The sequence below is a fragment of the Cyphellophora attinorum genome (assembly GCF_001299255.1).
Source record: "Cyphellophora attinorum strain CBS 131958 chromosome Unknown Contig2, whole genome shotgun sequence".
Lineage (NCBI taxonomy): Eukaryota > Fungi > Ascomycota > Eurotiomycetes > Chaetothyriales > Cyphellophoraceae > Cyphellophora > Cyphellophora attinorum.
In genome coordinates this window covers 677,237-690,871 of record NW_017253230.1, presented here as the reverse complement: position 1 = coordinate 690,871, position 13,635 = coordinate 677,237, and the positions used below count along the sequence as shown (strand labels likewise).

Genomic DNA, 13,635 nt, shown 5'->3' with positions numbered 1-13,635 from the left:
AGATTGGTCAATATTTGTTTATACACAACGATTGTTGTCGTGCTCAGGTCGTGGTTCATGTTCGTCTTACCTGTTGAACACACCGGTCAGCACATGCTGACTGGCCTTGGCCCGTGCAGGGCGATTCGTAGGTACGGCCCCAAAATTGGCTCGCAATCAAATGGCAACACCATGTCTCAATTCCGTCTGAACAGGATGTGAGAGCGCGTCTCGACTACTCAGGTACCGCCGAAAGAGGCAGAGTTGAGTAGAAGAGCCGCGACGGGATCGGATGAGAAGGGACGACGTTGATTCTATACACCTTTTTGAGAGACCCGAAAAGCAACGCTAAAAATACTCCCTCATGCATGCTGTTCCTGAATCCGGGGCTGCGCCACAGATCTGGATCTCGGCCAAGGGCGAGCATTCATTCATGCCTGCCTCTCGCGCGCGATGGGGCATCTTCTGGTCAGAGGTCGTCGGGCTGCCCTTCGATAGAATATATACAAACGTCGCCCGTGATGTTGACTTGCGAAGCATGATGGCCTTGCGACAGCAGTGGAGTGCATGGCAAGGGAAAACCTTGATGTCTGACTTCTCGGAGCATTACAGGGATTGGCGGCGCCAATGGGCGATCCCTCAGGTTTTCGCCTGTGGGCGGTTCCTCAGGAGACGTGGTTGAGTTCACGTTTCTGGTTAGCCGTGTTTCTCCTTTGCTGTGCCGCAGCCGCGTTTTCGCTCGCCACTGCCCCCGGGCCAACCAGAGAGTGCCCGCAATTGTTGTAGAGACATTCAAGTTTGGGAATCCGAGGGGAGGCTCTCACCTTGGGTCCGTAGTTTCAACGAGGCACAGCCTGTCCTTACCTACACTCGTTGCGTCTGCTGTATTGTTTGCCTTGTACAGCCTTCTCGTTTTACTGTCGCTCATTGGAAGTACTGCAAACCACACCGATCGTTGCCGCAAATACACGAGTTTCAGAACGAGGCGTCGATTTCCATCCCTTGCCGCCCACCACTTTACCTGCTTTCTAGCCTTAGAAGACGAGAGTTGAGCCTGCGACTTAGGCTTCTTGACAGGGAAGACTGCAATTGTAATAATATCTGGACGAAGTGAGTACACATGGGCAAGAGTTGCTGAGGTCGACAATAATAAAAGAACAGGGCGGCAGCAGTCCTTTGTTTGCTCAACCCGCCTCCACCGAGCACTGACCTGCTGCATTCCTCCCCTCCAACATGTCACCTCCGCGCAGACCGCGGCCAGGCACCTCACCTGTCCGCGAGAAGGGTTCGCTCGACTACCGCGATGTTGAGCACTACTCTCGACAACAACCGCCTTCATCTCCATATTCTCCCTCGACCCGTCACAGACCAGGCCTCTACCCCTCTGACACAGCAACCTCATTCGGTTCTCGCGCCGAAGACAACGTGCCCATCATGTCCGGGCCCAACCCCGCCAGCGACCTGGGCCGCAAGAAGTCGCTGATCAGACCTGAGCGGAACCGAATCGATCGATCACATCCGAATTACCACTATCGGCAGCATGCACATAATATGGAGGTCTTTCCTTCGTCGACGGGCAATGATCCTATTCTCGAAGACAACACCGAATCACGCACAGTCAGCTCAGACAGCTCAAATATAAAACCTGTTGATGACCTCAACACACCCTACTCGGACGACCCACGCGTAGCACGAGCGCCCGGGGGTATCGAGCCCTTAGGCAAGAAGCGAGCTCCGCGGAAGCTCACGAGAAAGGAGACGGCCAAGCTCACGGACGAGGAGAAGCGGCGGCAGAAAGAGCTGGATGCCATCAAACCTCCTTCGCCCTGGAACGTCTATTGCGCTATTGTCACATTCTGGGCTCCCGATGTGGTGCTCAAATGCTTCGGCATGCCTGCGAAAGCTCAGCGACGGGCGTGGCGGGAGAAGATGGGCTTGGTCAGTGTCATTGTGCTCATCTGTGGGTTTGTTGGTTTCTTGACCTTCGGATTCACGCAAGCTGTGTGCGGGCAACCTGGGTTGCGGCTCAAGATCAATGATGTTGATGCGGGTTATATGATTTTTCATGGCGAGGCATACAATCTGGACGGCTCATTACATCCCGCTGCTAAGGGTGTGCCGATTGATAGCAACGTGCTCTATGATTTGCCGCACAAGTATGGTGGGCAGGATGGGAGTTTCATGTTTCAGCAGGTCAACGGTGCGTGCAAGGGCTTGATCACACGAGCCGAGGGTTCTGATGTGCCCACGAACGGCGATGGGGACCTTGCGTGGTATTTCCCTTGCAAGGCTTTCAATCAGGATGGGTCATCGCAGCCCAACACTTCAATCGAGTACTACCTGGGATATGCCTGCCATACGACAGAGAAGGCGAGGAACACCTTCTACGGTCTTAGAAAGGCCGGAGAGGTCTTCTTCACTTGGGACGACATCAAGAACAGCAGCCGCAATCTGGCAGTCTACTCGAACTCGGTCATCGATCTGGATTTGCTGAGGTGGTTCAACGACAGCCAGGTGGCCGTGCCACAGCAATTCACCGACATGCGAGAAAATGAGGCCATCAAGGGTGTGGATCTCACTCATGTCTTGGTCAGTGGGCAAGACAAGCAGATTGGGCGATGTCTGTCAGAGATTATCAAGGTCGGTTCTATCGACACCGAAACCGTCGGCTGCATTGCTTCCAAAGTGGTGCTCTACGTCTCGCTAGTCTTCATCCTGTCCATTGTGTTGGCAAAGTTCTTTCTCGCGCTGGCATTTCAGTGGTTCTTGTCCCGGCGATTTGCGGCGGCGAAGACATCGCAGTCATCAGATACGAAGAAGCGACGCAAGCAGATCGAGGACTGGTCGGACGATATCTACAAGCAAGCTCCCAGGATCACCGATCCCGCTAGCACGGTTACTGGATCTGATGGTCGGACGAGCAAACGAGGTAGTACCCTGTTTCCGCAGACCTCGCGATTCACCAGTCCCTATGCTGTCGAACGCACATCCAAGGTCTTCAAGGCGCCACCAACGACCATGACGACTAGCCAGGGCGCCGCTGCTGGAGGCCGGCCGAACTCGCTGTACGGCCATGGCTACAACATGAGCACCAACACTCTTGACCTGCCCAATCGCATGAGCGTGGGCGCCAGTCGGTCGAGTTTGATGCTTGCTGGGCAGGACTCTCGTTACTCACAAGTCATGGACGATGCAATGGGCCCTCAGGGCTTCATCCACGAAAATGTTGTTCCTCAGCCACCACCGGAATGGCAACCCTTTGGATACCCATTGGCACACGCGCTCTGCTTGGTCACTGCATACTCAGAAGGCGAGGACGGCCTACGCAGCACTCTCGACTCAATCGCAACCACCGACTATCCCAACAGCCACAAGGCCATTGTCGTTATTTGCGACGGTATGATCAAAGGCAAAGGCGAGACAATGACGACTCCCGATATCGCACTCAGCATGATGGGCGACTTTGTGACCCTGCCCGAAGACGTTTCCGCCTTCTCGTACGTCGCTGTGGCATCCGGCTCCAAGAGGCACAACATGGCTAAGATCTATGCTGGCTTCTACGACTACGGCCGCGAATCACGCATACCTGCTGAAAAGCAACAGCGCGTACCAATGATGGTCGTCGTCAAATGCGGCACACCCGACGAAGTCACGAAGTCCAAGCCTGGCAATCGTGGCAAGCGTGACTCCCAGATCATCCTTATGTCCTTCCTCCAGAAAGTCATGTTTGACGAGCGCATGACCGAGCTCGAGTACGAGATGTTCAATGGTCTTTGGCGGGTCACGGGCATGAGTCCCGACTTCTACGAAACCGTGCTGATGGTGGACGCGGACACGAAAGTCTTCCCGGATTCGCTCACGCACATGATTTCTGCCATGGTCAAGGACCCCGAGATTATGGGTCTCTGCGGCGAGACCAAGATTGCGAACAAACGCGCCAGCTGGGTCAGCATGATTCAGGTGTTTGAGTACTTCATCTCGCACCACTTGTCGAAGTCGTTCGAGTCCGTCTTCGGAGGTGTCACCTGCTTGCCGGGTTGTTTCTGCATGTACCGCATCAAGGCGCCAAAGGGAGGACAGAACTACTGGGTGCTATCCTAGCTAATCCGGACGTCGTGGAGCACTACTCGGAAAATGTGGTCGACACGCTGCACAAGAAGAATTTGTTGCTTTTGGGCGAGGATCGATATCTCTCGACACTCATGCTCAAGACTTTCCCGAAGCGCAAGCAGGTCTTCGTCCCACAGGCCGTCTGCAAGACCACTGTACCGGAACAGTTCAGCGTGCTGCTGTCGCAGCGTCGTCGGTGGATCAATTCGACGGTGCACAACCTCATGGAACTGGTGCTCGTGCGCGACCTGTGCGGCACGTTCTGCTTCAGCATGCAGTTCGTCGTCTTTATCGAACTTGTTGGGACGCTGGTTCTGCCCGCTGCTATTTCGTTTACGGTCTACCTGATCATCATCTCCATTGTCCGGAAACCCGTGCCTGTTATCCCGCTGATCTTGTTGGCGCTTATCTTGGGTCTTCCCGCGGTGTTGATTGTCGTTACGGCGCATCGGTGGTCGTATATTCTCTGGATGATGATCTATATCATCTCGCTGCCGATATGGAATTTGGTCTTACCCCTTTATGCGTACTGGAAGTTCGATGACTTCAGTTGGGGTGATACCAGGAAGACGGCCGGGGAGAAGACGAAGAAGGCTGGAATTGAGTATGAGGGCGAGTTTGACTCGAGTAAGATTACGATGAAACGGTGGGGCGATTTTGAGAAAGGTATGTGACTTATCTGTCCCCGACATGCCCTGAGTACGCCATACTGACTGAGCTCTCGAACAGAACGAAGAATGCGCGAACCAATGGGCGCAGGCTGGGATGCCCAGGGAATGCCCCAGCCGCGACCGATGCCGCCGCCCCATCAGCTTAGGGAGATGCAGAATGGGATGTATGGGCAGGAGCCGTATCATGATTACTGAATTTGCTTTTCGGGACGAAGGGTTGCATTGCGTGGTGTGGTAATGATCAACGAGTTCGCAGTAAAGGAATTTTCCAGAGAGGCAGGCGAAAGCCTATTCATAGGACAAAAAGGCATCAGGAAAGGGGAGAGAAACGATATGGGTATATTCAGCTACCCAGCACGGTGTTATGTTGTACTCAATTAGGAGTCATTGTAAGTAGCATAGCGGGCAGAGTTGCTCAGGTCTGACTTAGACCTCATTCGATCAATGTGCCTCAGGTTCTAGGTCAAATACGCACCACGTTTCAGACAAGGCCTATGAGCCAACTCCTACATTCAAAGTTCGTGATTATCCTGGAGACATCGGCACAGGGAGCTGCAGGAGGCCATTCGACCTGACGTCCATACGCCACGACCGCTTCTTCGACAGCGTGTTTGATCATCTCCTCCGGTCCGGTCCACACCACTCTCTGCTCGTGAGCGCACCATCGCTTCTGTGTGTCGAGACTCGACTGTGCTTCCTCCGGCAAAGGTATCACGCAAGCCGGGGCAGAAAGCACCGGTCGTGGAAGGTGCATCCACAACATGTGACACTGCTCAGGGAGCCTGCGATCGAACGCTGCAGACAGCCGAGCAAATGTCAAATCCATCCTGACTACGGCCACAAACTGCCTTAGCTCGAAGGCACGACTCAGGAATACCGCTGTCCCTGCGTACATTGGGCATTGTTCAGCCGACGTAGGGTGATATGACCAGCCAAATGACAGCCACCGGTCCATCAAGTTGCAGCATCCCGCATGATCGTGAAGCATCATTCTGGACTGATCACGCCCACGGCAGGCACCCGAGGCTCCTGCTGTAGAGCTGTTCAAGGATCCAGATCATTTGATATAAATCTGAGCTCTTTGTTCAAATGCCTCAGCCATGTCCGCGTACTGCGGTCCAAGGGGTAGCTCATCAAGGTCTGCAATCATCGCCTCGAGGCAAGGTCTCCAAAGGTTTCAGACAACGAAAGCTGGAGCAAGCTCACAATACACAAGAGACACAGTCCAGCCATTCCACGATGCTCGGTCAACATCTGCTACCGCTCATAACCTGGGTCCTGGCTCTGTGCGACAAGCCGAGCTTCACCGGCGCAGCCCCTAACAATCATGGCCTCATCTTAGCTCGAGCCATAGTGAACCCACCTGATGATATCACCTGTACGAGTAAGTGTGACATGCTCATCTCTCCCACTTCGCGACACTAAAACGTCGGAGACCGAGGCAGCCACACATACCATCGTGATGCCATCCTTGCGGCAACCCAATTTGCTGTTGATGCGCAAAGAGAAGGCAAAGAATAAAAGAAGCATAGGAATGATAAGGATGGATATCCTCACCAGTACACAGGCAAAGACTATGATTGGTATTGGCCTTGTACCGTGCCATGGTACGAATTCCCCATTCGACGCAATGGACAGATCTACGAGGGAGGTTATGCCGGGCCCGATCGAGTCGTCTTCAGCAGTCTCGCTGTTGGCTCACCTGATACCGTACTGTGCGGCATTATCACACACTCCGATCGTACTTCCGGCCATGAGCTCTGTGGTGCGGCGCCTGAGCCACCTGCGCCTGCGCCGACGTCCCCTCCACCATCGCCGTCGCCGCCGCCGCCACCAACGCCGCCACCCACTTGTGAGCCACAGTAAGTCCTCCGAGTGCCGCTATATCAGAAAGCGCTCAGCCCATGTGGGTGCTCAGTGCTGACCAAAATGAACAGGTTCGACTGCCCAGACCCCCCTACAGGCAGCCACCCTTGTGTCTGCTCTGGATGTGCGTGTTCCGATGGCTCCACGAGAGCATGTGATCGAAATGGCAAATGTGTTTAGTGAAGAACTGTTCTTGACCTGATGGCATTTGGTATTCCCGAAACCTTATGAGACGAGTGAGGCTGGAAGGCAACACAAGTGATGTATGCTCGCATCGCATCGCGGCTGCAGCCAGCATGCTGCCTAGCGATTCTGCCGAGATGAAGGCAACGATCAGCATACAAGGCACTCCTCTTTGTGGAATTCGTATCTTTCGTAAGTAAAGCTTTGAATGGCCCAGATGTGCTTCTGCTCGAGTGTACTGATTCAAATACTGGTCCCAAGCAAGCAGCGTATCCGCATGGAGGAAGCTCATCGTCGAGGAACCTGCGTTCGGAAATGACACAAGGTTCAGAAGGACCGGCCAACGAGCAGGTAAGGCAAGAGCATCCGGGAGACGTGCCGATGCGGAAGGAGCGAATGGAGAAGGAGTGATCAATGCGGGAGCTCTCGAGGAAGGAGCGCTCGAGGAGGCAGCTCGCGAGGAAGTACAGTGAGGGCAGTCACGGTCGAGAATGTATAACCAAAGAAGGCGCGGTCGATTGGTTGAGGAAGGTGTGTTCGAGGAAGGCGCGCTTAAGGAAAGTGCGGTTTAGAAAGCAGCAACAGGCAGCGGGAGCGACCGAGAACACAGTAACATAAGTCAATCACGATGAGAAGACAGTCGGTCCAGGAAGGAACAGGCGAGGCGAGAGCGAGTGAGGCAGCAGCGTTCGTGGCAGACAGCAGTGTGAAGAGGCAACAGCTAGGGATCAGGAGCAATTATGGCGGAAAGAAGTAATAGAGCGCAGCAGGAACTCGGGGAGGATGCTAGAATGCAAGCATGGAACGAACACTTTTGGACGATTGATGAGAGAAGACTGTGCTAGGAGCCATCGCAGCTGCCCTTCGAGATCACATGGGCATTTCCACCGATCACACCTCTGGAGGAGAGATATTTCCGCTGACACAATTTGTGATTTCTGAGCCTCACAGCACAACAGGACCTCTTCAGCCAACTTTGAGGTCTTCTTGACAGGTGCCCCCTCCGCCAATGTATATATATCAGCACTCAGAAATTTTGCACCATCAATCATCATGACGCCCGAATATCTTTGAGCAGCATAGTGTCAGTGGTTCAACACGCCTTCAGCGTAACAACGGTGGGGTGAGTAACAACGAACCCTGCCGTTATTACAGAGCTGTGATTATAGGAGACCCTAGTTCGATTCTGGGTGCTGCGAACGTCCTTTTTGCTTTTCCGCGAGCTCATGATCGGACTGAATGGCGTGACTAGCCGTCCCTGTGTGGTCGAGGAGAATGAGGATCGGGTGAGCCAAGATGTACTTGAGTTGAGATCAAAGTTGATGGTTGGTATACCCTACATCTCCGCGGCTGTCGCAGCCGTCGCACGCCTTCTGACCCTGACGGGCAGGCCCCCCTTCATGGGCAACGTCAAACTTATCGCACTGACCCTGTCCCCATGTCCATCCCTGACTTCCTCCACATCCCAATCCTCCACCAGCCTGACCAAGACCCAACACCCCAACACCTCTGCCATCTTCCTTCCCAAACACGCCCGCGGCCCGCCATTGAATACAGGAAAGTCCCACGCGGATCTCCCCGCGAACTTACCATCGTCGTCGAGCCACCTTTCAGGTCTGAACTGCTCTGCATCCTCAACCCAGAGGTCAACGGAGCGATTGAGGGCCCAGATGCAGAACACGATGACGGAGGACTTGGGGAGGAAGGTTCCGTCTGGGAGTGTGCAATCGGCCTCACATTGTTGGATCTCGAGCGGAACGGGGGGGTACAGGCGGAGGGACTCGTAGAAGGTAGCGAGGATGTATGGGATGGTGGACGGCTGAAGGGAGGCAAGCGTCAGGTTCTGGGTGCCGATTGGGAAAGCCGTTGTGATTTCCTGGCGGAGGCGCCAGAGGACGGGCTGGTGTCGAAGAAGAGCATATGTAGTCCAGGTCAGGCTCTCGGCCGTCGTGTCGCGACCGGCGCTAAGGAAGTTCATTGCTGAGTCGGCGACGATGGTAGGGTTGTCAATTGCTTCGATGAGGGAGTCGATAAGGGTATTGAACTGTGGGGCGTCATTTCCTTCGACTAGGGACTCGAAGGCGCGGTTGCCGCGACGGCGTTTTGCGCGGGCGACGATCTGTAGGCCGAAGTGTTTGACTTCGGCGACGGCTTTGCGAAACTTGCCGCCGTTAAAAAGCTCGGTGAAAGTGTAAAGGGGGTTCTGGAAGCGGGTAGCTGTCCAGCCGCTTGCAAAGTCAAAGGCTCTGGAAAAGGGATGGGAGCTGTTGAGGGCAGGGATGTCGTATGCCATCTGTCCCATGATTGCGGTGGTCAGGTCATGGAAGACGTGTTGTAGGTCCACGGTCGTCCATTCTTTATAATCTGTGGCAGAAGCCTCATCGAGTCTCTTCTCCACGATATCCGTCCAAAACTCCGGCAGGACCTCCTCGACCATGACATCAAGGGTTTCACCGCTGAAAAAGCGCAGTCCAGCCTTTCGTTGCGCTTTCCATAGCGGGCCCGTAGCGTTGATAATTCCATGGCCAAACAGATCCCAAGCCCGTGTCCGGAAGAAGTCGCCTTTAGTCACGAGTGACTCGTTCCTCAGCACGAACTCGAGGTTTTCGGGACTGGAAATAACTACCCCAGGTGGTAATGAAGGAACCGAAATAGCATACGTCTGACCGCTGAACTGACGTTGCTGGGTCAAGAACCATGTGAATAGCTGGTGGCGAGGTTGCAGAAAGCGGATGGCGTTTCCGAGCAGCGGAAGCGTGTCTGATGGATGAGGGAGTGGACGGCCATTGTTACTAGGCGTATGTGCTGAGTTCAGAACGTACAACGCGACCGCGGAAGAAAGGACAGATAGCAGCAGCCATAGCATCGTTTGCAACGCGGACTCATCGTAATGGTAAGGCAATGGATGAGAGGACGCTGTGGGCAGAGGTACTAGCGTGAGGATGTCCGACGGCGAATGCGGCTCACGAGACTCTGCTAGCGGTTCAGCTTTGCCATTACCTTGTTCGCCCTTGCCAGTCAAAAATGACGAGGTTCAATGTACTGCCGCAGATGACGAGGCTCAACCCACCTTGTGATTCGAATTATGCCCGCTATCTCCGGGTCAGGAACTCTCGTCTTGGATCTACGATACTGGATGTTGTATTTCAAATGAGGATTGGAAGTTGACGACAGGCAAATCTCGTCACTGCCGTCGAGCAGGTGAGGCAAGTCAAGGCTTGCTGATGTCGATCAGGCCTCGAGCCCAATAGCTGCCAAGCTGCAGCAGTATCAAGATGCACTCCGCGTCGCGGCGTCGTCAGGATATGCCGGATTGTGATGCGAAACAGCAATGCTCGCTGCCCTTCATCTTTCTACTGTACTGATGTGCCGCTGCGGCCGCTACCGATCGATGTTGAGCTCGTCGTTGATACAGAATCACTTGGCACGATTCTCCGCAACTGTATCATTCAGCCGCTCGCATCCTTTGTCGGTGTCCCTATGGACCATCGTCTTCTGATCACGAAGCGATGCCCCACCTCAGGCTTGTCGTCTCGGTCCAAACCGCGTCGTACTGATTCACAAGCCCGAACGACGAGGCTGCTAGGACGGTGATCAAAGGCCAGTCAGTGTGAATGCATATTGCAGATACCTGCAATCAAGGTTTGGAGTGCGCCTACGTATCCAAGACTGCTTGAGGCCATAACTGTAGGCCGGTGGACGGAAGAGATTGGTCAATCTACCTCCTGCCCGGCGGGTTCTTATCTCGTCCGAGCACGGATGAACGTCAAATTCCCGTCAATAACTCATCGAACCCGCATTCATGTCTCATTGTTGTCGGCGACAATGCAAGATCTATGGCTTACGAAAATGTGGCCGACGGCGACATCTGGTCATAAAATTGCCAGAACACCACACCATATCGCCGAACGAGGTAGTAGGAAAATGTCACTCAGCTCTTGACTGCACAATTGAAAGGGTGGACTGGACCAAAGTTCCACGCCTGAAAATGCTGCGAGCACGGTGACAAGGCGCTCAGTATGCCCCCTTGTGCGTTGAAAGACGCTCATGTCGTAGGCCAAGTTGGTGACTGTGCAGAACAATTTAGGGTCTGAAAGCGAGCATACACGGAGTTCCGCAGACACCTCTTTGACTCATGTGCGGGCTTTTGTTGACACTGAACCCGCTCCGCAGATCTCTCTTCCAGCGACCCTTCTTGGAATCTCGGACTTACAATGCAAAACATTTTGCAGTGTCAGCACTATCATTCGAACTTAGCATTTCGTCCGAGCACGCACGTTATGGCTGGTTCGGATCTTTTTTTGTATCCGCTTTCCAGATATGCCATGGCCATGGTTGTCATCATGTCGTTATGGCTTTTCAGTACATATTCAGGACCACTGCTCCTCTTCGGCGAAACGAAGTGGCAGACCACAGAACTTCAGTACCAAGACATCGACGTTCACTGAGGCATACACGCAATGGCGACACAGCTAGCCAAGAACTCGGCCCTTAGTGCATTACTACAGGTCTCGCGAGGCAAAGTCCCCAACTACTCTCGGACAGGAGTTAACGTCAAAGACATTGAGACCACCTCCGTAGATGGCACTATCACGCCACCGCCAGAGGTCGAGAAAGATGAGCAGTCTTCAGAACGGGAGGAGATCGTGACCTGGAACGGCAAAGATGATCCAGACAACCCGCAAAATTGGCCCATCGCCCACAAGATGTGGGTAACAATCCTGCTCAGTGTATACACATTCGCCATCTACGTTGGATCATCAATCTATACGCCTGCTCAGCCCTATGTCCAAGAACAATTCCATGTTGGCAACACAGCGGGCTCACTGGGCCTCGCACTCTATGTCCTGGGCTATGGCGTGGGATGTCTATTGTTTTCACCTCTATCCGAAATTCCCGCTATCGGCAGAAATCCACCATATGCGATTAGTGGCTCCCTCTTCGTCATTCTGTGTATCCCGACATCGTTGGTCGAAAACTACGCCGGTCTGATGGTACTACGATTTCTCCTTGGCTTCATGGGCAGTCCATGCCTTGCAACAGCTGCGGCATCTTTGGCTGACGTCTGGACTCCACCACAGATGCCTTTCGCAATCGCGATCTGGTCGGTGGTGGCTTCAGGCTCGCCAGCCGTTGGTCCTACACTGAGCGCATACGCGATAGAGGCACTCGATTGGCACTGGCATTCCTGGATCTTGTTGATGCTTGCCGGACCTGTGGTGGCATTGATGATCTGCACCATGCCGGAGACCTCTCCTGAAACGATTCTGTACTACAGAGCAAAGCGCCTCCGTCAAGAGGGCCACAAGAATGCCACCTCAGCAGCAGAGCAGAAGCAGAAGAACATGTCGATCAATGACATGGTCATGTACTATATGGTCAAGCCATTCGAGCTCAACGCCAAGGATCCTGCTATTCTCTTCACGACGATCTACCTTGGACTGCTCTATGGGATCTTTTACAGCTATTTTGAGTCCCTCCCCTTGGTCTATCCTGTATTTTACAACTTCCCAGCTACCAGCGTGGCACTGGTGTTCCTGACTGTCATCCTCGGAGCTCTCGTGGCATTCTGTCTACAGATCGTCTATCTTATGAAGGCGGTCTTCCCACGATTGCAAGCCGGCACATTCGGCGAGCTCGAGAACTTTCTAATTGGCGGCGTCGTCACTGGCCCGCTTGTAACAATCGGCCTTTTCGTAGGTCTCCCTTATATCGGCGACCTTTAGCCGTAAAAGTAAAAAATACCTTGCCAGACAATGCTGACAACCTCACAGATCTTCGCGTGGACCAGCCGTCCAAGTATCCATTGGATCGTACCAACGATCGGGCTCTCCATGATCATCACGGGCATCTACACTGTCGCTCAATCAATATTCCAGTACTTGCCGCAAATTTACCCCAGGTACGCAGCTAGCATCTTTGCACTGAACAGTCTGAGCCGGAGTCTGTTCGCAGTGGCTGCCATTCTCTACAGCCATCCCATGCTCGAAGCACTGGGCATCGACGGCGGTATCAGTCTCGACGCTGGGCTAATGCTGCTGTGTAACCTCGGAATGGTGGTGTTGTGGAAGTATGGCAAGAAGTTGAGGGAGAGGTCAACTTTTGCGGAGAGCTAAACAATTATCCAGCCCGATAGCGGTAAGGTTGAGAGACAAGTACCGGCTCAGGGATTTTACAGCATCACATTATAGAATGTATAATACCGCGCAAATAGACGTATAGCATGGTTCTGGACCATTGGTGGAGATGCATTGATAGAAGGACTGACTTCAAACCTATTTGCCACAATGGTACGATGAGTGCAGTACAACCTGGAAAGTTCCATCCACGGTTGGCCCTGTCTTCATGCTTTTCCATGCCCTAACTCTGGTAAGGCGCCAATAGACTTGCAGGTCTCCTACAGCCCGGAAAACCCTTTTACGCAATATCGTGTACTATACCACAAAGGACGCCGTAAGAGAACCGTTGAGGAAGACTGAGCAGGTGCCTTTTCAGCGCCGCCCAAGAGCATGACTCGGCACGGGTACGTAAGCGCTCGATATCTATCGCTGTCTCTAGGCTACCTGGTTATGAATTGCCACCGCGGGCACCAGAAAGACCAAGCTCGTGCTTGGAAAGCACAGCCCGTGATAGGTTCGGATTCATCTGCGTATTTCCCTTGAGCTCAAGGGTCCTCAGCCACAAGGTTCCAGCACATGGTGAGGCGTACATCTCGCCGAGGCGATGATGATATACCTGCCATGGCAAAGGAAACGACTCGTTACTGCTTCGTGTCAGGGTAGTCACCGTCCTGTCATTCAAAATAAAACTTCACTGTCGTTGATGA

General features: G+C 53.6%; 4 protein-coding genes across 4 annotated transcripts; 3 read left to right on the top strand and 1 right to left on the bottom strand.

The window, feature by feature from the left end:
* Positions 1 to 1,212: 1,212 nt before the first annotated feature.
* Positions 1,213 to 4,955, top strand: AB675_2562 (Chitin synthase D; the record flags this gene model as incomplete). Its single annotated transcript, XM_018142543.1, has 3 exons — positions 1,213 to 3,997; positions 4,042 to 4,755; positions 4,819 to 4,955. The coding sequence occupies 3 exons, from the start codon at positions 1,213 to 1,215 to the stop codon at positions 4,953 to 4,955; spliced, it is 3,636 nt and encodes a 1,211-aa protein (XP_018004913.1).
* A 1,044-nt stretch (positions 4,956 to 5,999) lies between these two features.
* On the top strand, positions 6,000 to 6,828 carry AB675_2561 (uncharacterized protein; the record flags this gene model as incomplete). Its single annotated transcript, XM_018142542.1, has 3 exons — positions 6,000 to 6,144; positions 6,328 to 6,612; positions 6,698 to 6,828. The coding sequence occupies 3 exons, from the start codon at positions 6,000 to 6,002 to the stop codon at positions 6,826 to 6,828; spliced, it is 561 nt and encodes a 186-aa protein (XP_018004853.1).
* Positions 6,829 to 8,145: 1,317 nt separating this feature from the next.
* Positions 8,146 to 9,675, bottom strand: AB675_2560 (Cytochrome 94A1; the record flags this gene model as incomplete). Its single annotated transcript, XM_018142541.1, has 1 exon — positions 8,146 to 9,675. One exon carries the CDS (start codon positions 9,673 to 9,675, stop codon positions 8,146 to 8,148), a length of 1,530 nt encoding a protein of 509 aa, XP_018004775.1.
* A 1,594-nt stretch (positions 9,676 to 11,269) lies between these two features.
* Positions 11,270 to 12,925, top strand: AB675_2559 (Transporter mfs1; the record flags this gene model as incomplete). Its single annotated transcript, XM_018142539.1, has 2 exons — positions 11,270 to 12,505; positions 12,584 to 12,925. The coding sequence occupies 2 exons, from the start codon at positions 11,270 to 11,272 to the stop codon at positions 12,923 to 12,925; spliced, it is 1,578 nt and encodes a 525-aa protein (XP_018004795.1).
* Between the last annotated feature and the right edge of the window lie 710 nt (positions 12,926 to 13,635).